This window comes from Chrysemys picta, chromosome 1 (genome assembly GCF_011386835.1).
Source record: "Chrysemys picta bellii isolate R12L10 chromosome 1, ASM1138683v2, whole genome shotgun sequence".
In the NCBI taxonomy this organism is placed as follows: Eukaryota; Metazoa; Chordata; order Testudines; family Emydidae; genus Chrysemys; species Chrysemys picta.
Genome location: NC_088791.1, coordinates 62,935,875 through 62,962,094, shown reverse-complemented (window position 1 = coordinate 62,962,094; position 26,220 = coordinate 62,935,875). Strand labels below are relative to the sequence as shown.

The window sequence follows — 26,220 nt, the reverse complement described above, 5'->3', positions numbered from 1 at the left end:
ATTTGACATAAAGCACTAAATAGTCTTCAGATTCAATGACATTCAGTCACTACTGAGCTGGGCTGGATTTCAAGTGGCAAACAGAAATTAAAGATTGTATCTCATTACCAAACCAAGTCCTCTTCTAACTTGCTTCCCATTTTGTAAGACCAGCTAGTTTGACATAGTGGGTCAAGGTCCTCAGCAAATTCTCTCTTCATCTAGCATTCCGACATTTTAGCACTAAATGAATGGATGTTAAAATTTAAATTGATTGATCTTTGAGACAGAAGTTCCTGACTCAGAGCGCCTAAGTACACATATGTGAGAGAGACAAAGAATTAAACCTAACCCCATAAAAAGGGAAACCAAATATTGTAGAAATGAAAGTTAATAAGATTGAATTATAAAGCTGTAGTAGTATCCTGCATGTAAGCAATCCTGACCAATACACTATATGTACCTCCAAATAATTTCTACAGTTGTGTCCATAAGGACCTATTACAGGATGCCCAAGAGCAAAGAATACTATATTGGAAAAGTTTTCTCAATAAAGTAAACATACTTTCAGCTTTAGTTTCTCTTCTTAGCAGGGGAAAAAAAGAAAAGATAATTGTCTTAATCACAGCATCAGACTTACCAGCAGACTTCCAGAGAAGCTTGAATTTCCTTCTTCTTGAGCTGCTCAGTGATTTTGAGAACCAGTAAAAAAACTGTGCTATCCTTCTTATGGTTTTGCTAAAATCATTTCTTATTGCCATAGCTAAAAGTACTCTGTAGTTACATCAAGAATAACAGAAATATGCAGACGAGATGAGAAAGGAAAGCCCATGAATACCCACATATAATATGCTAGATGTGAACTGAGACTCAGCCAGTATGTCTCGAGACCACCTGTTAGTCCTAAATCCCCTCCCTCTCAGTCATTCAGTTGGATGTCCTTTAGACCTCCCTCCTTAAAACAAGCAACAGCAGCTATATTAATAGATGTTTTGGCTAAAGAAAGAATAATGCTTCAGGGCTGATGAAGAATCCTAACCTGGTGCTGTCTTTTCAATAATTTCAAAAAAATAAACTGTATTCCATAGAAAGACTTTTTAAAATCCCTTGATGCCCTCTAGCTGCCATGTCTAGCTTTCAAACTGAAACTAATGTCAGATAACTGTATGATAATTGTCCTCGCAAGAGCTCTTTTTGAGACAAAAGGATTTTCCTCTAAATGGTGCCATATGGATGGCTTCTTGTAAAATTATTTTATGAAGCTTCTTTGCATTAAAAAAAGAGATTTCTATAGATGAACACTATTTTTTTAAAAACCCCAACAGTATAAAGGCATTATAAAGCAAAGTCAAAGTAATTTAAGAGTCCATTTGTTTATTGCTATCTAGTTTTCTAAGGTTTTTATGTGGCATCTCACTGCTATGTGCTTTCAAACAAGACATGAATTTAAATATAGCCAGAGATGCAATATACTAATATATGCACCCATGCACTAATATACAAACACACAGCATCTGTTCTTGCATGTATTTTTTAAACTGTATGAACATTTACATTTCCAAATTTTGGTATGTTTTCCTCCAATTATGTTACATCTTTCAATTCAGCTCCTCATATCCTATTTGACTTTTTTCTGCTAAGCCCAAATGTTACAGCATATTGAAAATCAACACTAACTAAATTATTGAACACAGATCCTTTCAGACAAAAATTTTAAAATGCAGTAAGCAAGTGTTTTAAGTTCACAAAACTTCAGTAAATAGAGCTCATGTTGTACTCCTATAGGCTAAAATATGTCAAATATTTAACTCCATTTTATACATCAGGCATTTTTAACACACTGCCCTTTCTCAGACACAAGCTAGATAGATTGCATTTCCTTTGGTCAATATGGCTCTGAAAAAGAAAACATTTCCATTTATACCAGATCTGTCACAATTTTTCAGTCAGTGTCAATTAAAGTGGAGGAGCCAGGACTCCAGCTGAGAGAGCTGTCTATTGTTCTAGTTGCACACATGCGTGCCATCAGGCATCTAGTAACAAAGTGACAGTTTTAGCACAAATGGGTCACCAGTTCAGAAAATGCAAGAACCAGAGTTAAAGACCCATTAGATAACTTGTTTCTCTCATCAGATGAAATAATTTTGAGTTAAATAAACAGGATTTGTCAATTACTGGATAAATGAATAATTAATAATTATGTCACTGAAAACTGAATCTAAAAACCTATGAAAATCATACCACTGACTTTGGTCTGGCTGGAGAATCTTGCCTGCATGCTCGGGGTTCTACTGATCGCCATATTTGGGGTTGGGAAGGAATTTTCCTCCAGGGTAGATTGGCAGAGGCCCTGGAGGTTTTTCGCCTTCCTCCGCAGCATGGGGCGGGGGTCGCTAGCTGGAGGATTCTCTGCGACTTGAAGTCCTTAAATCACAGGATTTGGGGACTTCAACAGCTGAGTCAAGGGAAAGGGGGTGGGTCAGCTTTTGTGGCCTGCATCATGCGGGAGGTCAGACTAGATGATCATACTGGTCCCTTCTGACTTTAAAGTCTATGAGTCTATGAGTTTTACATCTTGATTAAGAGTCCACTCAGAAATCAATGTTTTAAAACTAATACTTCAATGTAAAGGCTTTACTGTTACTGCTAGCAGGAGGCTCAGAAGACAGGGATATTTGTTCATCTAAAAAAATAAAAACATTAACATTATTTTTGTTAGTACTAGTATTTTACTAGTCATTTTAAAAATTCAGTATAAAAAATCAAAACATATCATCTCAATGAAGTGGTAAAATGGCTTTACTGATAAGAATGACAACTGAGAAGTTTTACATTTTGCAATTTTCAATATCTTAATAAAACATATATATTACTTATGGCAGATAGTGTCCAGTCTGTCAGATAGCAATTTTAGTTGCTAAATAAACCTTAATGATTTTAATTCTTAGTGTTCTGTAGTTATATTCATAAATGGAGGTTACTTATCTGTACCTGCAGGTTCTTCAAGATTTGTGGTCTCTATCTGTATTCCACACCATACTCCTGAGACTGGAGATTTGTAGCAAGTAGTGTCTGTTTGGTCCTCACCTGTACAGTTGCCCTGCTTGTGCTCTGAACAGAGGGCATAAATAACAGTGTGGGCCGACATCTCTTCAGTTCTTTCTTCCATCACTAATCAGATAAGATCCAAAGCGGAGGGGAAGGAGGATGGGTAGTATAATAAAGATAGAGACCACACATCACAGAGAACCTCTAGTTATGGGTAAATAACCTCTCATTCTTCTTTGAGTGCTAGTCTCTATGAGTATTCCACACATGGATATTCAAACAGGAGGAAGGTGTGAGGCTGTAGTTGGTACGGATGTCTGTAATACTGCTGTCCCCAGCTGCATCTGCAGAAGAGTCTTGGACTATGGCATCCTGCTTCAGAAAGGTGTGGATGGAGCTCCAGGAAGCTGCCTTACAAATGTCCAACATCAGTACTTCTCAAAGAGATGCAGTTGAGGTTGTTTGTGCTCTTGTAGAGTGGGTCCTCTCCCCATTGTGAAGGGGAGGGCAGAGAACACGTGACACTGATAACAAAGAATGATGCATCCAGAAATGCACTTAGAAAGTCTGGGGACAGATAATGCTTGGTCCTTGTGAAAAAGCTCTGCTATAGTGAAAAAGAGGCTTGTGTTTTCCTAGCCATTTTTGTTCTTTGCAGATAATGGCCAAGACCTTTCTGACATCATGGGAGTGCCATCTCTTCTCCTCACTGGATTCGGAAGCATGAGGTTTTGGGAAGAATACCAGTAAATGATAGGTTGTAGAGTAGCAGCCATTTACTCTGTATCCGCAAAAAGAACAGGAGTACTTGTGGCACCTTGGAGACTAACAAATTTATTTGAGCATAAGCTTTCGTGGGCTACAGCCTACTTCATCAGATGCATTCAGCTAGCTTTTCCAGATTACTGCAATTAATAAAGGTCCATTATTACTTTTCCGTGATTTTCCATGTCTTGTCCACAACTCAGCCACAATTATTTGACAATCATCCTGAGATTCAAGTAGGCCCTTACCCTTTCACTATTTATCCAGAGCACAACTTCAACAGAAGAGACTGCGAGAGCCCTGTAATGCTGGTAGACCAGGTGCCAGCTCATGCCAAGGCCCCTCAGTCTCAACTAAACATTGACAAATACATAGCTGGAACCACCCTGACTCACCTGTATGTTAGTATTGTTAAAATAGGCATTAGAGTTATATAAAATGTGCTTAGTGTTTAGACTTTAAGGAATGCTTGTAAATTGCGGCATGCATTAATCTCACTTACAATATCAATATTTCATGTTATATGGTAATATTTGAGCGTTTGCTCTGTAACTGTAAATCACCAGACAGGAGAGATGAATTCATGAGTGTGCAGCCTAACAAAAGAAGGCCCATCAATACCAAATGAACCATTGTCGAACAGAGGACAAAAGTCTTGGCTGTCCCCACCCCATGAAAACGAGACCTACTGCAGGGCTGTTTCACTGCTGTGTAGAAGTCTAGGCTCTGGCTGGAGCCCAAGTTCTAGGACCCTGCAAGATGGGAGAGTCCCAGAGTGCCGGCTCCAACCTGAGCCAAGTCAACACAACACAGCAATGAAATAGCCCTGCAGCCCAAGACCCATCAGCCCGAATTGGCTGGCACAAGCCAGCTGCAGGTGTCTAGTTGCTATATACAGGTACCCATAGAGTTTGCTTATTACAGAAGCTTCTATTACCTTTTGAAACTTAAGACTGTAACTTATTTGTGTGTGTTTGTTTACCTGCTTCAGCCTTGTAAATAACTCTTATTTCCTTTTTCAAGTTAATAAATCTTTAGATAGTTTATTATTATTATAGGATTGGCTACAAGTGTTGTAGCCATCTACCACAATGACAAGCTTCCCCACTTACCTATTTAATAGCTTTGCTAGATCTATTCACCTGGGCTGAAACAATAGAAATAAGACAGGTTCCAAGCCATGGGGAAGTTGTAAGTCCCCTCCTCCCACCCATGCAACATAAGAAACCCTCTTCTTGACTTGTCATCTTATGTTGCAGCACTACAGGATGATATCTACATTGCAACATCAAACTATTCTGACACAGATTCCTTACCAGAGCATAATTTCTTAACAGTAACAATCCTATGCCTGTCAAGCCTATGCAGTTGCTATAAAATAAACACTGAGATAAAGACTGTAAAAACTAAAGTTCCTCCATATTTGCTCAGCAAATTCCACCACAGCTGGTTCAGATTTCCACCTTAATTGTTCACCCACTCCAAACAGAAACTTTCTTCCAGCAAGTAGCTATATCTTTGTGCTTTAAAAAAAAAAAAAAAATTCCCAGCAGCTACACACACACACACAAAGAGAAGGGATTAAAAATTAACCAGCAATCAGTAATCTATGACTCTTCCAGACTCTTGCTTCCATTTAAAAGACTTTACAAATGGAAATCTACTGTATCTCCCTGCTTCTCAGTAACATAAAACAAGCTGTCCTAAAATTTAACAATTTATGCCTTTGTGAATAAATTGGCATAGCTCCAATGGTGGGATTTTTTGTTGGTTTTGTTTTATTTTTGTACTTTTATGTAGGTGTGAGATTAAAGGTTTTTCACACGTATTGGCCCCTGTGTTTACCACTGAAATACTAAGATTTCTCATTATTTAGATACCAGAAATGTAAATGTCACCCTGAAATAAAGAAAACAAGGACTAAGAAGGGAAAGGAGAAAAATGGCAGAAACCTTATAAAAATATTACATGAATTATAGTTATAAGCGAAAGACATAAAAAAGTGCTAAAACCAACTAAATTAAGATTGCACCGGACAATCATCCTGGTGCACCAAGATGCATTACTTGGTGTATCTAAATCACTGAGCACTGAACATCCTGCAGCTGTTCCATACACAATGCTCCTACTGACTTCAGTGGGAGTTACATAAGAAATGGTGCTTTTGGGATTAGGATGTAACCTGTTGTTAAAGTGCCAAAATATTGCCTTCATTTTTTGAGTCCAAAACTGGACAGAAAGCATGTAACGGGAAAGATGGGCTTAAGCAGCTTTGTTCTCTTTTATGAACCTATGCAACTTTTTCTGTGCATTACCTCTCTGTTCACCCATGGAAATTCTAGCATGTGATATGTTAATGCTGACCCATTCAAAGGAGCCATTTTGTCATGGGGGAAGGCAGAACAGTGAATAGCATGGATGTACCAGTCCTCCCTGCAGCTGGCCCACAGCAGTTGGAGAGACATAGTACCATGTCCTGGACTCTTTGGTGCACTGGGAATGCCATTGGGTCAACACCCTAAAGTTTTTCAAGTACGCCTTCTCCTGTGGGAGGGGATGATACCGCCAAAAGTGTTTAATACAACAGGATCTCTATAAATCCAATCAAATAACAAATCTTTCAAGTTGAGGAAGGAATAAATATAATTTAGATATCCTGAGATACATTACTTATCATTATTATTATATCCTGAAAGACACTTCTAAAATAAAGACTTAAATAAAGAAGTGAGTCTCTACTGTATAGCTGTGTCCATGTCCAGTCCTGCCACTGTAGTAAACCAAAAATGATTTCAAGTACTCTGGCAGTGTGATCTAGTGCAGTGTTTCTCAACCTTTTTGATACCATGGACCAGCTTGCTGACTTCCTAAGGGCGATCTTAGGGACTGGCTCCAGTCCACAGACCAGTTGTTGAGAAACACTGATCTAGTGGACTCAGTCCAGGGCAGACAAACAGAAACTCAAGTTCTAGTCCTGATTCTAATGAACCTTGGTGAGTCTGGATGAGTCACTTAACCTCTTTTGTTTTTCCAATTTTCACTTCTGTAAAATGGGACTATATCTGCCTGGGATTCAAGGCAAGCCTCTCTACTCCCTTTCCTTCCTAACCTACTCCCTGCAGGATTAAACTCTTCAAGCCATCTGCTTGAGAGTCATAAATACTCTAGATTTCCCCCAACCCAGGAGGAGCCTTCCTACTCCCTGCAATTCTCTAATTCCACTGCTGGCTTTTATGAAGGAAGAAAATCACACTGCGAAGTACAAATTTAACTCCAACAAGTTAATTTGTTATTTCATTATATAACATATTATGAACATACATGGGAAACAAGTAGTTGAGGTGTGAACACCAAGGGAGGAGAAACTGCTTCTGTAGTTGGATAGCCATTCACAGTCTTTGTTTAATCCTGATCTGATGGTGTCAAATTTGCAAATGAACTGGAGCTCAGCAATTTCTCTTTGGAGTCTGGTCCTGAAGTTTTTTTGCTATAAGATGGCTACCTTTACATCTGCTATTGTGTGGCCAGGGAGGTTGAAGTGTTCTCCTACAGGTTTTTGTGTATTGCCATTCCTGATATCTGACTTGTGTCCATTTATCCTCTTGTGTAGTGACTGTCCAGTTTGGCCAATGTACATAGCAGAAGGGCATTGCTGGCACATGATGGCATATATAACATTGGTGGATGTGCAGGTGAATGAGCCGGTGATGTTGTAGCTGATCTGGTTAGGTCCTGTGATGGTGTTGCTGGTGTAGATATGTGGGCAGAGTTGGTATCGAGGTTTGTTGCATGGATTGGTTCCTGAGTTAGAGTTGTTATGGTGCGGTGCGTGGTTGCTGGTGAGAATATGCTTAAGGTTGGTGGGTTGTCTGTGGGCGAGGACTGGCCTGCCTCCCAAGGTCTGTGAAAGTGAGGGATCATTGTCCAGGATGGATCTACAACCCAGATGTAAAGGTAGCCATCTTACAGCAAAAAAACTTCAGGACCAGACTCCTAAGAGAAACTGCTGAGCTCCAGTTCATTTGCAAATTTGACACCATCAGATCAGGATTAAACAAAGACCGTGAATGGCTATCCAACTACAGAAGCAGTTTCTCCTCCCTTGGTGTTCACACCTCAACTGCTAGCAGAGCACCTCACCCTCCCTGATTGAACTAACCTCGTTATCTCCATACTGATTTATACCTGCCTCTGGAAATTTCCATTACTTGCGTCTGATGAAGTGGGCATTCACCCACGAAAGCTTATGCTCCAATACTTCTGTTAGTCTTAAAGGTGCCACGGGACTCTCTGTTGCTTTTTACAGATTCAGACTAACACGGCTACCCCTCTGATAAGTGTCTTTGTGTACATTTCAATAATATTTGGGGCTGTTTTTGTTTGTTACTGTGCTGTACAGTATAATACAGCTGATTTTGTATAACTCACAATGTAAATATACAGGAGACGTTTGTTTACATTTTTGATAAGGTAAGTAACTTGGCATATGTGATTTATTTTGTATTCTTTGGTGTTTGGAATGTGGCGATGTCAAGACAGAATAGTGCTAATGCTGAAATGAAAGTTAGAGAGGGTATATGTACGCTATGTGGTTAAGTATGATGGTAATGGGCTAATTCTTGGGAAATTATATTGTGCTTCACATTGCAACTTTAACTTTCTTTAAGGTAGTTGTTGTAGATGTACTCTGTGTGTGTGTGTGTGTGTGTGTGTGTGTGTGTGTGTGTGTGTGTGTGTGTGTAGGTATGTAAAAATTAAATATGAATTAAACACAAAAAGCTGCTAATAGATTAAAAGAGAGGTTTATAATGGAAACAGCAAATTAATCTTAATTTTAGCCAGCTATCAGGTACTGTTGTCATAATAATAATTAATTATAAGTGACTGGTATTTGATTTGACAGTCAGCAAGAAAGGTCACTCTTGTAAGCAGTTACATTCTAGAATACAGAGGAAAATAAAGCCAAAGGCTAGGATTGGAGAGGGGATATTGAGCAGTCTTATCATATGATTTGACACACAGTATTAGACTCAGTGGATGATAGATCACCTTGCCTGTAGGCTTTGGTTTACTATGTGCCAAAATGAGTAGATTTCTCTTTGGGAGCTTGCACAGAGCTAACTACAAAGGGAACGTGGTCAAAGATAGAAAACAGAAAATATTACTGTGTTAACCATGAAGCCTATCACCTATCAATTAGAGATTATTGTTCTTATGTTATTGCATTCTAATTTGGTCAGTTTAAGACAAAATTAGTTTGAACCTACTTTACGTAGTGTAATGCTGTAAATATCCTTTTTTGAAGCTTGCATTTGGAGTTAGGGATTACAAGCTGTTTGCACTTCAAATGAATGGATGTGAATCTTGTACATTTTCTCTCCACAGGCAGAAAACAGAAGGATGTATCTTGTACCCTCTACTTTTTGACATAGTTTTGGCAGCTGTTAGAACATATTAACTGGAATTGGAAGACGAAAGAAAAACATACAAAGAGGTAATGCACAACCTATTTTTCATCACACTCCTTTCACTTCCTTCAAATCCCCCACCCCACACACACGCTCTCAGACTACTGTGCCTAAGATTCCATACACTCTGTGCTCTTTTGAGACACTAATGAGCAAAATCAAAAAGGTGTTTGTCAGTATTCAGAGTAAGCTAGGAAAAACTAAACTGTCTTACAGCCCAAAACTCCATCTAGACAAAAAAAAAGGTGTCATTACTTACTTCCTGCGACACTTTGCCAACCTGCACTTAAATACCCTGATCGGTCCATCCAATGAGATAGCACATTGATCTCCCACCTCAATTTCATTGTCAGTCAGCAGGATTGAGGCCTATTGCGTTAGATGTTGTACAAATACACCTGTCCTGAAAAGCTTACCTCCCATGGAGCTGAGAGGGAACCATTGCAAAAGCGGCTTCTGTGGCCAAGTTAGGTGGGAGAAAGATTAACAAGGGGAAGGAAGAAACTGTCCAAGAGAAAAGGAGGGAAGACAGAACTTGACAAGAGGAGAAGGGAAATAAATGATGGGTACACTACAATTAAGTGATGAATGGCCTGGAGCCTGTTAGGCCAAATGAAGAAGTAGCAGAACACTTTCTTTACTAAATATTGAGCAGCATTAATTGCTATGTAACAATTTTAAAGTAAAATATTCTGAATGCAAGTTTGACCTGTACACAATGCAATTTGATTTTCAAAAAACATTTTTGGGATATTTCTAACATGGAGAATCTGGATGTCATAAGACAACTCACCTAAGAAAAAAATTAACAACCCTTTCTAGTTTGATCCAGAAGCTGTTTCAGTTCTCACTGTGTATAATAACATTTTAAGAGAGTTCCTGGAGCCTAAATTGCTATTGCATAAAATTCAAGAGTACGTTCCACACATTTGTTTCAAAGAGAAAAAAAGAAATATTTGTGAGAGGAACATGTTAAAAATACTTAAGCTTTCCCTCTCCACATTTTACCTTCACTTCTTCAGTGGAGGACATCAACCTTGTTGATAATTAGGAGGCATTTAGAATACTCTGATACACACGGGATTTTTATTTGTTTGTCAGTTTGATTTAGGTGTTTTTCTTTTCTTTTCCCCACACACCAAAAAGACATTTGGTTACATACATATTCTACATATTGAAGAATATCTAAATCTTATATCCTTTTAACCTGCACTGAGCTTGTTATGCTTCAGTAATAGCTTTCTACTGAATATTCTGAGTATCATCATAAAATACTGTTAAAAATTAAACTTGGTTCCTGCAAGTGCTATGTTGGACAGAAGCGACTTTGTCTGTACAAAGTGCAAGCTGGTCTCCATATTGGAAGAGAAGGTTCGAGGGCTGGAGAAAGGAGTGTCGACTCTGCGTTGCATAAGGGAAAATGAAGATTTCCTGGACAGATGTCAGGAGATGCTTCTACGGCCACAATGTTCTGAAGATTCAGAGCAGGCGCAGCAGGGACAGAAGGATTGTGAGGAGGTTTGGCAGCATGTGACCTCCAGAAGGAGAAAGAGGAGCGTCCATGCACCAGCAATGGAGATACAGGTGAGCAATCGTTTCCATGTTCTCTCTACAGGTACTAATGCGGAGAGTGGACTAGATGACCCATCTGAGGGAAGGGAGCAGAAGGAGACTCCACCGATTGGAGGGCAAAAGATGCACTGTCCTAGGGATGGGGGTTCCACGACCACCACTCCCAAGAGGAGGAGGAGGGTGGTGGTGGTCGGGGACTCCCTCCTCAGGGGGACTGAGGCATCTATCTGCCGCCCCAACCGGGAAAACCGAGAGGTCTGCTGCTTGCCAGGAGCTAGGATACACGATGTGACGGAGAGACTGCTGAGACTCATCAAGCCCTTGGATCGCTACCCCTTCCTGCTTCTCCACGTGGGCACCAATGATACTGCCTGTAGTAAGTGAAGGCAATGTAGTAAGTAAAGGCCTAATGAAGGCCCAGTATGAGGCCTGAACCAAACTAAAGTAATGGTCAAGACTTTGCTAATATGAAGCAAAGTTAAGCTGTGAGCAAGAGGCAGGCCCTGCTCACAGAAGCTGGCAAGGAAAGGGCTGATGTTGCATAGTTACAGTATAAACATGGTACCAAGACACACTATACCGGAACATTCCACAGATAACATGGAACAGGCCGACCCATCCCAATGACAGGGGCAAAAGAGTAAAATGATGGATAGAGTTGTTTTGATCGAACCAACAGGTACAAGGTGTGAGGCGGCACCTTGCTACGTAGAGGGGTTGCACCTCAATACGTCAGGAGTGATGTGTAACTTGTTTGTACCTGTGTATAAGAATGTGTCCCTGGGGTGGTGTCTTTGTCCGGCTGAGGGGGCAGTGGAAAGTCCCGCCACTGAGCTGAGTCCATTGCCGAGCGGCACTTTCTAGCAGTATGCCCGGTAGACTAAGTAATCTACGGGGAACTGAAATTGTGTCAGGGTCGCAATAAACCTGGCTGAGGTGCCTTTGTATCTTAGTAGACTCTGTGGTTATTGGGGGTTCTCGTCGGGTCTGCTGTATCAGCTATCTGCGCAGAGCTGGGGCAGCACAAAGAGGGAACACACGCACGCAGCCGAGTAATATCAACAGGAGGAAGCAGAAGCACCACACCGGTAGCCTCTCACAACACTGCCAAGAATGACCTTGAGCGGATCACTGCAGACTACGTGGTTCTGGGAAGAAGGATAAAGGAGTTTGAGGCGCAAGTGGTGTTCTCGTCCATCCTCCCTGTGCAAGGAAAAGGCCGGGGTAGAGACCGTCGAATCGTGGAAGTCAACGAATGGCTACGCAGGTGGTGTCGGAGAGAAGGCTTTGGATTCTTCGACCATGGGATGGTGTTCCAAGAAGAAGGAGTGCTAGGCAGAGACGGGCTCTACCTAACGAAGAGAGGGAAGAGCATCTTCGCCAGCAGGCTGGCTAACCTAGTGAGGAGGGCTTTAAACTAGGTTCACCGGGGGAAGGAGACCAAAGCCCTGAGGTAAGTGGGGAAATGGGATCCTGGGAGGAAGCACAAGCAGGAGACCGCAAGAGGGGAGGACTCCTGTCTCATGCTGAGAAAGAGGGACGATCGATGAGTTATCTTAAGTGCCTATACACAAATGCAAGAAGCCTGGGAAACAAGCAGGGAGAACTGGAAGTCCTGGCACAGTCAGGGAACTATGATGTGATTGGAATAACAGAGACTTGGTGGGATAACTCACATGACTGGAGTACTGTCATGGACGGATATAAACTGTTCAGGAAGGACAGGCAGGGAAGAAAAGGTGGGGGAGTTGCGTTGTATGTAAGAGAGGAGTATGACTGCTCAGAGCTCCGGTATGAAACTGCAGAAAAACCTGAGAGTCTCTGGATAAAGTTGAGAAGTGTGAGCAACAAGGGTCATGTCGTGGTTGGAGTCTGCTATAGACCACCAGACCAGGGGGATGAGGTGGACGAGGCTTTCTTCTGGCAACTAGCAGAAGTTGCTAGATCGCAGGCCCTGGTTCTCATGGGAGACTTTAATCACCCTGATATCTGCTGGGAGAGCAATACAGCGGTGCACAGGCAATCCAGGAAATTTTTTGAAAGTGTAGGGGACAATTTCCTGGTGCAAGTGCTGGAGGAACCAACTAGGGGCAAAGCTTTTCTTGACCTGCTACTCACAAACAGGGAAGAACTAGTAGGGGAAGCAAAAGTGGATGGGAACCTGGGAGGCAGTGACCATGAGATGGTCGAGTTCAGGATCCTGACAAAAGGAAGAAAGGAGAGCAGCAGAATACGGACCCTGGACTTCAGAAAAGCAGACTTTGACTCCCTCAGGGAACAGATGGGCAGGATCCCCTGGGAGAATAACATGAAGGGCAAAGGGGTCCAGGAGAGCTGGCTGTATTTTAAAGAATCCTTATTGAGGTTGCAGGAACAAACCATCCCGATGTGTAAAAAGAATAGTAAATATGGCAGGCGACCAGCTTGGCTAAACAGTGAAATCCTTGCTGATCTTAAACGCAAAAAAGAAGCTTACAAGAAGTGGAAGATTGGACAAATGACCAGGGAGGAGTATAAAAATATTGCTCAGGTGTGCAGGAGTGAAATCAGGAAGGCCAAATCACACTTGGAGTTGCAGTTAGCAAGGGATGTTAAGAGTAACAAGAAGGGTTTCTTCAGGTATGTTAGCAACAAGAAGAAAATCAAGGAAAGTGTGGGCCCCTTACTGAATGAGGGAGGCAACCTAGTGACCGAGGATGTGAAAAAAGCTAATGTACTCAATGATTTTTTTGCCTCTGTCTTCACGAACAAGGTCAGCTCCCAGATTGCTGCACTGGGCAGTACAGCATGGGGAGGAGGTGACCAACCCTCTGTGGAAAAAGAAGTGGTTCGGGACTATTTAGAAAAACTGGACGTGCACAAGTCCAGGGGGCCGGATGCGCTGCATCCGAGGGTGCTAAAGGAGTTGGCGGGTGAGATTGCAGAGCCATTAGCCATTATTTTTGAAAACTCATGGCGATCGGGGGAGGTCCCAGATGACTGGAAAAAGGCTAATGTAGTGCCCATCTTTAAAAAAGGGAAGAAGGAGGATCCGGGGAACTACAGGCCAGTCAGCCTCACCTCAGTCCCTGGAAAAATCATGGAGCAGGTCCTCAAGGAATCAATTATGAAACATTTAGAGGAGAGGAAAGTGATCAGGAACAGTCAGCATTGATTCATGAAGGGGAAGTCGTGCCTGACTAACCTAATTGCCTTCTATGATGAGATAACTGGCTCTGTGGATGAGGGGAAAGCAGTGGATGTGTTATTCCTTGACTTTAGCAAAGCTTTTGATACGGTCTCCCACAGTATTCTTGCCGCCAAGTTAAAGAAGTATGGGCTGGATGAATGGACTGTAAGGTGGATAGAAAGCTGGCTAGATCGTCGGGCTCAACGGGTAGTGATCAATGGCTCCATGTCTAATTGGCAGCCGGTTTCAAGCGGAGTGCCCCAAGGGTCGGTCCTGGGGCTGGTTTTGTTTAATATCTTTATTAATGATCTGGAGGATGGTGTGGACTGCACTCTCAGCAAGTTTGCAGATGACACTAAACTAGGAGGCGTGGTAGATACACTAGAGGGTAGGGATCGGATACAGAGGGACCTAGACAAATTAGAGGATTGGGCCGAAAAAAACTTGATGAGATTCAACAAGGACAAGTGCAGAGTCCTGCACTTAGGACGGAAGAATCCCATGCACTGCTACAGACTAGGGACCGAATGGCTAGGTAGCAGTTCTGCAGAAAAGGACCTAGGGGTCACAGTGGATGAGAAGCTGGATATGAGTCAACAGTGTGCTCTTGTTGCCAAGAAGGCTAACGGCATTTTGGGCTGTATAAGTAGGGGCATTGCCAGCAGATCGAGGAACGTGATCGTTCCCCTTTATTCGACATTGGTGAGGCCTCATCTGGAATACTGTGTCCAGTTTTGGGCCCCACACTACAAGAAGGATGTGGAAAAATTGGAAAGAGTCCAGCGGAGGGCAACAAAAATGATTAGGGGTCTGGAGCACATGACTTATGAGGAGAGGCTGAGAGAACTGGGATTGTTTAGTCTCCAGAAGAGAAGAATGAGGGGGGATTTGATAGCAGCCTTCAACTACCTGAAGGGGGGTTCCAAAGAGGATGGAGCTCGGCTGTTCTCAGTGGTGGCAGATGACAGAACAAGGAGCAATGGTCTCAAGTTGCAGTGGGGGAGGTCCAGGTTGGATATCAGGAAAAACTATTTCACTAGGAGGGTGGTGAAACACTGGAATGCGTTACCTAGGGAGGTGGTGGAGTCTCCTTCCTTGGAGGTTTTTAAGGCCCGGCTTGACAAAGCCCTGGCTGGGATGATTTAGTTGGGAATTGGTCCTGCTTTGAGCAGGGGGTTGGACTAGATGACCTCTTGAGGTCCCTTCCAACTCTGATATTCTATGATTCTATGATATTAATGAGTCCTTCACGTACTTCTCCACTACATCCTTCTGGTGGAAAAATGGAATGTCACCAATGAACTCCAAAAGAAACCGTGCCAGTTTTGAGTGAAGATTGAGTGAACAATGATCCTTTTGGTGATGAGAAGGGGAAAACAGAAGATCCTCTCAATGAGAGAGAAAGAAATGCAAATAATAGATTCTTGTTGGGGGCATTTCAACTGTAAAAGACAAACCAACACCCTACTATAACACGATATTCTTTATGCAGCATAACGTAACAATCAAATCTAAGCAATAAAGAAAGAACTAAAGAATATAAAAGGAACTACAAAATGGAGCCTCAATCCTGCAATCAGATCTGCCAGTATGGAAGTCAAATGAGTTCTGCAAGGGAGCAGTGGTCTGGCTGTGCAAAGATCTCTGCAGCCTCAGGGCCCAAGAAAGTCTATATAGCCCAAGTTTGACAGATCTTTTAGGCTGTGTCTACCCTAGGGGCTTCCACCAACACAGCTATGTTGGTCAGGGAACAGACCTCTTCACGCCCCTGACCAACATAACTGTGCTGGCAGAAGCCCGTAGTGTAGATGCAGCTATACCAGCAAAGATTTTACCAGTATTATTTGTCTTGTTCATGGAGGGTGATTTTACCACACCTGTGCAAACCACAACTTTGCTGGTATAGTTACATTGGTATTCCTATATTGGTTACGCATGGTTAGTGTAGATAACCTATTAGAACATGGCATAAAGCAATGTTTTATGTATAAATTACAACATTACAATAAAAGCAGGACACTGATTAAGGATTAAAAGATCCCTTTAAAATAGTGCTCAAAGCATAAAGGGCATAAAACAGCCCTGGGAGCAGGGCCAGCTTTAGGCCGATTCCCCTGAATCAGGCCCCATGCCTAAGAGGGCCCCGTGCCCAGTGGTGAGCTGGAGCCGGTTCCCAAGCTCCGGCAGCTGTCCGCCCCTCCCCCGGCCCCAGCTCCCCTTCCCCTCCTCCCCTGAATGCTCCGTCCCCCTTCTCCTCCCCCCCCCCCGCTTTCCGTGAATCAGATGTTTGCGCGGGAAGCCTGGAAACAAGCAGCGGCAGGTAAGCTGGGGCGAGGGGGCGCAAGGAGGGCTCCAAGGAGGCGCGGCGAGGCCCAGTCTGGCTCCGGCCGAGCGGCTCCCTCCGGCCCCGGCTGAGCAGCTCCGGCCCCACGGTGCAGCTCTGGCCCGGCCCCGACTCTGGCGGGGCGGCACGGCTCCAGCTCTGGGTGACACGGCTGTCCCTTATAAGAGGGCTGCGGGCCAGAAGCTGAAGAAGAGACACTTTCTCTAGCTTCAGAGAGAGAAGGACCTGGCTGCCTGGGATGCTAAGAAGGGTGTCGAGGGTGGAGCAGTGCTGGGGAAGGGCAGAGGAAGCTGGGGAGCTCTAGCCTAGCAAAGCCCCAGGCTGCAGGCGAAGCTAAGGGTCCACAAAAGCGTACTAGGGCTGCAGAGGGGTAGCCCAGATATAGGCAGAGGCAGCTGGTCCAATCCCCCCTTGCTGATGATAAGTGGTTTACAAACTGCGTCTGCCCCAGGGAGCAGGGGCTAGATGATGACTGACAGTAGCAACTGAGGCAAGGTGGGGATAGGGGGTTGGGGGTTCCCCTGGGAGGGGAGACCCAGACTGGAGGGGTACTGCGGTGGGCAGAACACCTGGACAAAGGGCACCGGGGTCTGGGAAGGACACGGGGGCCAGCGGCAGGCAAGACACTGGCCTGCAGAGGGTGCTCTGGCCTGGAAGAGCTAATTCCCGAGACAACCAGCAGGAGGTGCCACGCCGGTGAGTCGTCGCCCCACCACACACCCTCTAACTTCACCACCTCAGCCAAGCTTCACAATCATCATTGCTGTGTACAGTATTAAATTGTTTGTTTAAAACTTCTAGTGTGTGTGTATGTGTATGTATGTGTATATATATATATATATATGTATATATAGTTTTTTGTCTGGTGAAAAATTTTTTCCTGGAACCTAACCCCCTCCGCCATTTACATTAATTCTTATGGGGAAATTGGATTTGCTTAACATCATTTCACTTAAAGTCGCATTTTTCAGGCACATAATTACAACGTTAAGCGAGGAGTATTTGATTTTCAAATGTCAGAACTCCGATGCAAGTATTGTTTCTTCCTTTTAGTATGCAAGCATCAGGGCCGCCGGGGGGGGGTGGGGGGGTGGGGGGGGGCAAGTGGGGCAATTTGCCCTGAGCCCTGCAGGGGCCCCGCGAGCCCTGGCTGAGAATCCCTTTCCTCACCCGGCGGCATTCTGAGTCTGTGGCGGCAACATTTCGGCAACGGGGGGCCCTTCAGTCGCTCCGGGTCTTTGGCGGCATTTCGGCAGCAGGTCCTTCAGTGCTGCCGAAGACGCGAAGCGACTGAAGGGCCCCCCGCCGCCAAAATGCTGCCACCGACGACGACTTGGAGCGCCGCCCAGTGAGTACAAGCTCCCCTGCTTTGCCCCAGGACCCCTGAATCCTCTGGGCAGCCCTGGCAAGCACAACACATGCATTAACCTGTTTTTAAATCTTTATTTGGTTCCCAGTTCCTTACAGTTTTTACATTTGTATATATTTAATTACATATACAGAGTATGGTCATCAAAAGTATTAGATTTCACTTCATAAGTGCCAGCTTTTAAACTGAGTGTCTGGCAGTTCCCAGAACTGCTTCATCACTAAATGCTTAAAAGGAATTGCCTAAAAGGAATTGCCTATTCTTAATTGATGGTGCCTCTAAATATCATCTGATTTAATCTTTTCCTGAAGTTGGGACTCTTCTCCGCATAGACAGTTGGGTTCCCTAACTTGTCTTTGTTCAGGTATGCAATGTTTTGCATATTTTAAAAGTATACTTATAATAATCATACATGGAAATACATACCATGCTGTTAATAAGGCTAAAAAAATAAAAGATTTAATCACCATGGATAAATTTCCTGAAAATAATCAGTAACATTTTCCTATGATTCAATGAACTAGTGTATTATAAATAATAATGCCAGCCTCCAGACCGAGGAAAGGGAAAAAGAAAAACTATTCCAGAGATGTGTATGTGCACTAGGAAATGTAGAGCTAGTATATACAAAATCACTCACTTTACTCCCATTGCAACAAGCATGCATCCACTCCATGAACCAGATTAAAAAATGTTGTTCTTCCAAACCCACAAACAATATTCCAAATCCTGGCAGCCAAAAGTTAAAAATCTGTCTTTTCCAACTAACAACAATATAAACACCTATTTTTTTTTTCCAAATGCCAGAACAGGTCACATGATGCAAGAACACCACATTTTCTATAGTACATAACATTAAATTATGATGCCAGTAGCAAAACACAAGCAATTAATGATTATTACTTCATTGAATTCTTAAATTCAGTATTTTGGATCTTTAAAAAAAATGACAAAAAATGTATTTTATTATAACTCATTAAATTAAATTAGTTTCAATCTGAATAATCCAGACCACACAAGTCTCAAACCAATTTGTTTGTATAGGTCAAATTAGACAACAGCATTATGTAGATCTGGAGTATTATCTATTTCTTAATCTGGAAAATTAGGGATGGGAAGGTTCGGAAGGCTGTTTGCAACTCTGGTCTCCTAAAAAAATGAAAGACTTCCCTTGAAAAGTCTCCCCAAACAGCAACAAGGGCTCAACCACAAAGTCCCTTGTTAACCGAAGTAGTTCACAGCACTTGATTTGTCTTTCTGGGCTGATGTCCATCCAGATAAAGATACAATCAGTGTTTTAGTTTATTCTAAGAAATAAGATCTGCTTCTTTGCTGCTTGTATAATGTGCACCTTGTCCCTTTGCTTCCGAAATGGAAGAACATTTTCCTTTGAACTGTATGTTTCAATCCTGATCTTATTCATCCAAGTTGTTCAAAAATATGTTTCAGTCTGTATCAGATGTCTGAAAACAATCAGTCACAAGACTTTTGGGTTTCCCTCCAAAACATTTTGTATTTAGTTATGAGGGAGCCAGATGCAGCAGGGGCAGTCTCCTAGCAACACACTAGACACAGCTGATCTTTAGAGGGGCTGCTTGATTGAATGCACTTCCTGATGGATGGAGGGGTGGAGCTAACTACTATTAAATCCAGCAACAGCCACAACTTGTTGGCTACTCAATATGTGGTGCTTGATCCTGCTTCCTGTGCCACCTCCTGCCCAACCTGCTCTTGTACCTCCATCCGCCCCTACCCTTCTCCATCCTTGACATGCCCTGGCTCTGCTTCCTGACCAAGTCTCTGGCTCACCCATTGGCTCAGGTATTTGGCTTCTGATTGTGGTTCTGACCCTCTCAGCTCTGCTCTTGACTATGCCCTGGGGTATCCTGTGCCCCTGATCCTTGGCTCTGCTCTAAACTGCAGGCCTGGCTAACCCCAAGGCTCTGACCATTAGATCTGACTGATTTCTGACCTGACATCCCGGTCATGTCCTTGACAGTTCTTCAAGCAATGTACTAATTCTGTATTATTTGTACTGTGGTATGCCCAAAAGCCTCAATGAAGATCATGGTCCCATTGTGCTAAATACAACAAACACAAAGACAGTCCCTGATGCACAGATCTTGCAGTCATTTTCTCTTAGTCGGTACTACATACATGCCTGTGCGTGCACACTATTTTAGCGCATTGTCTTGATACAGCCATAAAGAACTTTCTGAGTTAATTTTATTTTGATGTTCTCTTTAATTGTATGTTCCTTTGTCTACAGTGAGAGCACCTCAAGTTCTGATGTTGTCTGAGCTGTCAAACCAAACAGAATTGATCCTGGTCACAACTTGGATGGGAAAAAATTAAAAAAAAAAAAAAAAAAAACCCCAACCACCTCTGGTGATCCTGGAATGTCTGTATCTTGGTGATTTGGTACATGGTTACTTCTTTCCCAGTAGCATACCAATGATCCAGCTGGGAGATGCTGCTGTGTTGGTGGTGTTGACTTTCACATGAGACATACAACTCTTGTGGGCATTAGAAAACCCAAGACATTTTTGGCAAAAGTAGGGCTGTTAGTCCTGGCATCTTAGTCTAGTTTATGGTTAGGAAAACTACATTGTGATTAACTAAATTATCTGAGTTTCAATATAACGTTATTGTTGTTCGTCACTTCCTTTCCTAAAATGTGGTGTAATGGTGTGATCTACTATTTAACACATGGGGTATAAACCATTTTAGTGGTGGGTAAAGTGAGTTTTAAAGCGTTTAGGAATTCCTCTGACTGCTAAATTCTGTATAACTGTGGAAACATTTATAGGTTATTGGCATTGCAATATCAGACCTAGCCTACTAGTCAGCCAGTCCTCCCTCTGCTTCAGCTGTCAGAATACCTTATTGTTGAATTGTGGGAATATAAAAACAAGTGAGTTCCCCTTGCAGGATTCAATGATACAGTTGTAAAAATACTTGGACCTTGCAACTTCCACCATTGCTACTACTGGCATAGCTGTACTTTAATCAGAAGACTATCCTGCCTCTCCAAGTACCACAGCTGATGGAGGGGAATTCATACGTGGGAATACTCACATATATACTCTACAAATAGTCAGTTTTTTGGGAACTAGAGTAGAGTGAAAGATCTGAACTCTCCAACTGAACCTTGATGTCTGTCTTTGCGTGCCCCCTACCTCTTGTTGCTGATTCATTTAATTTTAACCACGATAGTTACAAAATGCAACTGAAATGTGGAGGACAACAAGAAGGAAGATGAGGAAGAGCTGAGGAAAGGAGTGGGGATAACTTACCTGTAGAATGTCACTAGGAGAGAATTACACATCCAAATATTGTGTAAATATAGACATATCTTAAGAGCGAGGAGATCTGAGTTTTAGTTTTGGCTCTATCAGAGATGTCTTCAGGGAAAGTCAATAACCGCTCTGTTCAGTTCCCCAATAAATAAAATGGGAATTATAATAGCATGGGTAAACTCATTAATGGTCCAGATCCTCAGCAGGTTTAAATCACTGTAATTAAGTTAGTGAATATATGGCAATTGATAGCAGGTGAGGACCTGGCCCAATGTTTGGAAAGTGCTGCAAGATCCTCAAATGGAAGGCACGATAGATAGATATATAAACCATTACTATTGGATCTAGTTTAGTTTCAGTCCTTTCAAAATACTTGCAAAGAGTAGGCTGTGAAAAATATGATGCTGATGGCCCTGGTAGGCAATTACCATTTTCCAGTTTTGAGGTAAAATCATTCACCATATGGTTACTTTTCCCATCCCCCATCCTTTCTCCCGGATTTTCTAGTATTTTGGGCTTTGGTTTGAGTTCATGCTGAAAAAAATAAAGCCAATGACTGCCTCAATACAAAACAAATATTACAAAACTATGAAATATCAGCTTTTTGAAATATCTGAGCTATTGTTTACAGCTTTTAAAAAGATTTATTCATGTAGAGGTTGTAAATTATTTATCTGCCCATTTCCTGTGCTACTGAAACTGCAATTTGACATAAAGATGGCACTAGTTTTAGAGAAGATATAATCACTGAAAGCTGTGCCGGTGAAGGGAAAGTTTTGCTGGAGGATATATTATCAAGGCTGAAATTTTAAGGTTTTTTTTCCTGCTAGCACCAAAATTTTTGATCCCTCACATAAGCTAATAAATTCCATATTTTTTTTAAAAAGTCAATTTTTATATAAAAACATTATGGGTCCTCTCACCGTTATACCAAACCTAAATTGTTTTTCGCACACAATCAAGTTGTATTAAGTATTCTCATTCAAACCAATACAGTACTGCGTAAAGCTGGAACAGCAAGGAGAATAATTAAAGTATAAGAGTTGCTTTAACAGAAACCAATACAAGTTTACTACCTTCTCTTCAGCCAGAATGGAATGTTATATAAGAAAATTATCCATTGATTGATCTTTCCGTCCTTCCCTGAGTTTCAGATATCAGCTGCTAATCAAAGGCTTGGTGATGTGAATCAAAGGCAAAGGAGATAACAGTTCCTACAGTCTAACACTTCAGTCCACTGAGGATTACACTAGGTTAATCTCAGTAGCATAGTATGACAACTGTTTCAGTTTTTTGAACTGGAACTATTTTACTAAGAATGGATCTCACCGCAATCGTCATATAAGGAGACCTTTGCCCCTCAATATACTGTATACAAGTATTCAAACCTGAATAAGATGCATAGGGGTGTTGATACAATAGCAGCTAAAGCAGAAGCACTGAATGGATATGGAGACAACTACCCTCTCACTAACTTTTTCCTTGTCTTCAGTGGCTTTTTCCCTAAAATTTCCCAATGTTGCCAACCCTACTGCACCCCCATCAATGCGAGATGTAGTTTGGACAAGGCAGCTCTCACTGCTGGTGATTTTTTCACATCATCTAGACTTGCTCAGATCAGGATTAGATGACATGATGGTAAAAATGCAAGCGACTCACTGTGTTCAATAAAACCCCCACTTTTCCTACCACCATTAGGACTACAGCACTGTAAGCAATAGTGGGAAATTTTAGAAACAAAGACTAGTATAGCTACAGCCATAGAAGTAAGCCTTACCGAACATGGTAGAGTGATATTGGTAGGATAGTGCGGGGAACCTTACACTGCAGCTGCTCATCCTTTATGTGACAAAAAGAAAACTTCAGACTGCAAGGATGTCAAGCTAGCATTGTTCACAAGCACTAAATTAAAAATTTTAAACACAGAACATTTTCCTAAAGTAACAAATAACAATGAGGAGGTGTGTGTATGTACTTTATATTACAGTATTGTAATTAAAATGAAAGAACTAAAGAATGGAACAAGAACAATTAATTAGTATTTCACCTGGTAGAAGAAAAGGACATCTTAGTCTAAAATGAGTTATGAGAAGCTGATGACTAGCTAGTGAAACTGCACAAATTAGGCTTGGTCTACACTACCCCCCCTAATTCGAACTAAGGTACGCAACTTCAGCTACGTGAATAACGTAGCTGAAGTTCGAAGTACCTTAGTTCGAATTAGTTCAAACTTACCTTGGTCCACACTCGGCAGGCAGGCTCCCCCGTCGACTCCGCGGTACTCCTCTCGGCGAGCTGGAGTACCGCAGTCGACGGCGAGCACTTCCGGGTTCGACTTATCGCGTCCAGACTAGACGCGATAAGTCGAACCCAGAAGTTCGATTTCCAGCCGTCGAACTTGCGGGTAAGTGTAGCCAAGGCCTTAGAAACATAGTTAATGGCATATTGTCTCTATAGAGGACACATGAAAACTCAAGTGTATGGGAATGGACTGAAGTGGGCTGTAGTCCACGAAAGCTTATGCTCTAATAAATTTGTTAGTCTCTAAGGTGCCACAAGTCCTCCTGTTCTTCTTTTTACATTATATGACTACTCTTCATTGTACAGATAGTGTGTAGGAATTGGGTAGTATCCCTTCAAAGAGTTTGTTGGCCCACTAGTGCAGTGGTCTCCAAACTTTTTTGATCGCGCACCCCTATCAGTAAAAAAATTTTGAGCACGCACCCCCTGCCGCGCCGGCTCTACCATTTTTGCCAAAGCAAAAAAAAAGCCGCTCGGACTCCCGCCCAAACTGCTGAAGCAAAAAAATAAAATAAAATAAAGCCGCTCGGACGAAGGGGGAGAGGGGGAAGCGCTTCTCCTGCCGCACACCCCCAAGGATCCTCTTGCGCATACCCCACTTTGGAGACCACTGCTCTAGTGGCCCTCATTTGTTTTTTGCGTTTCAGAAGTTACCACAATCCAGCCACAGCAGCAGTGTATATATGTAGCTAGGGCGCTTGGCCTTACATGTTCTTTATAGTTATTTGGACCCTACTGTGCCCATGCGGTTCCTTCAGATTAGGTTTGTTGTGTAAACAGCAAAAGACATATCAGTACCCCTCTGAAGAAATGTGAACCAGTGTCCTATCCCATCTCAACTCCTAATTTTAATACACATAAACAGAAAAAGGCATTTTCAGTGTTAACATCAGATTACAAATATGGTCCTAAAATGACAAAAATTAGCAGGTAGCTGCGAGGGCAAGTGTAGTATCTGAAGCTACTTTTAACTCATTTTGTAGACTTGAGTAGGCTTCAGACTGATGGTGTCTCTTCAACAAACTTAAGATACTTACTGCTGAAAACCAGATTGAGGATGTACCACAAACCTGTCTATGGTGTCAATGATCTGAAGGAAACATATTTGTCTGGACTGAATCTCAGGACTGCTTCAGGAAAGGTTAGTTTGGTCCATAGGGCACACTTCCATAAATTATATCACAAATCTGTTGTATCTAAGGTATGTGCTATGGTGTTCTGCTAAAAGGAGGAAGTATAGTTTGAAAATTGGGTTGCAAAACAGCTTTACTGAGCAAGATAAAACTACCATAGTTTCAGAGCACCAGGTTAAAAACCACCTCAGATCTCCTTCTAGTCTTCACACACAAAAGCAGGTTCACAGAGCATAATTATTGTTTTCTTTGTAGTGGTTTTGTTACATGTACAAACTTTCAAAAACACACCTATACAAATATATGAAGTATGTTATTGGAGCAATGACAACATAAAAATGAGACTGAAAATGATGGAGATATAACTAAAACTAGTTGAGATCTTAAGAAAATGGTTGTACTTAAAACCCAGTAGTTGGCTTTCCTCTTCCCCACATCAGAAATAATACAAAAAATAAAACCCTGCTACTGGAAAACATGCTGCAAGGACAACCCTGTGATGGCAGAGGGATGGACTAGATGACCTAATACATTTTCCTTCTCTAACTTATAGAATATGAAAAATTATAATAATTACAATGATTGTACCTACAACAGTTCTGTGTAATACAGAAGTCAGAGCTGAGCAAGATCTCGAAAATCATAATCCCTTCCTCTGCCAATATAAGATTGTTCTGTACTATGTGTTTTCAGTTTTTTGTCTAGTCTAGTTTAAATGTTCCAAGTCATGAAGCTTCCACCACGCCCTTTAGATAACTATTCCACAGGAACAGATCTCAGTATTAGCCAGTTTTTCCTGATGTACAACCTAAATGTTTCTGTTAAATTCCACCTCATTACTCAGTCATTCTGTATTTCCTTGTAACCACCCTAAGCAGCTTCTTGCCCTCGCAGGTGTTTACACCAGCAAATACTTGTAGATATTTCTCATGTCATTAGATGCCTTACAACCCTATTTCATAACTAGGCACCTGGATTAAGCATGACTGTGACCAAAGTAGGTTTCTAGTCAGCTTTAGCTGGTTCGCGTCAGGTACCCAACCATGTTCAAAGGCCCTGTGCAAGGCGAGGTACAGACCTAGACCATGGAGTTTTGTTTGAACGTGGCTCTAAGCGAACATCGCCCTGGCCCTGGCGGGGAAGGAGGGGAACAGAAGGGGGGAAGGAGGGGAGCTGAGGCCACTGAAGAAGAGGGGGTGAGAAAGGCAGCAGAGGAAGAGGAGGCAGGACAGGGCGGGGAGAGGGAAGGGGGAGAGAGACGATGCCAAGGGCAGGGGAGAGGGCCGGGGAGGCACCAGCGCTGGGAGGGGGGGAGAGGCGCTCTCACCCGCGCACCGCAGGCTCTGGGAGAAGATGAAGTGGCAGCAGAGGTCGCACCAGGTCCTCACCGCCTCCTCCAGCCTGAAGCGGTGCCGCTGCCCGCGCTGGCCTTCGGGCTCGGGCTCGGGCTCGAAGATGGTCCGGACGTGGCGGGGGCGCTGCGGGCCGGGTCGCCGGCGGCCGCAGACCGGGCCCCGGGCTGCCGCTCTGCCCACGCGGGGCTGCTCCCCCAGCGGCATGAAGAGCTCCAGGGCCGGCAGCGCAGGGGGCCGGGCCGCCCGGGGCGCCCTCACCACCGGCACCCGCGGGAGCCTCCGCCTCTTCTCCCGCGGGCTGGGGGCCCCGCCGGGCTGGGGGGCCGCCGCCATGCGCAGCCCGCAGCTTCGGGAGCCGCCTCAGGTAGGACGCGCCGCCTGGGCTCGCCCGGCTGCAGCCGCCCAGGCAGGCGGCACC

General features: G+C 43.0%; 1 protein-coding gene across 2 annotated transcripts in view; it reads right to left on the bottom strand.

Moving 5' to 3' along the window:
* Positions 1–26,220, bottom strand: part of RASSF3 (Ras association domain family member 3) — a 158,964-nt gene extending 132,744 nt beyond the window's left edge. The window contains exon 1 of one of the 2 annotated variants that reach the window (XM_065558248.1): positions 25,775–26,220. In XM_065558248.1, the coding sequence (XP_065414320.1) occupies positions 25,775–26,135 (361 nt within the window). In that variant the 5' untranslated portion in view covers positions 26,136–26,220. Of the gene's footprint in view, positions 1–619; positions 781–25,774 lie in introns of those variants that run through there. The other variant, XM_024108067.3, reaches the window with a different exon arrangement.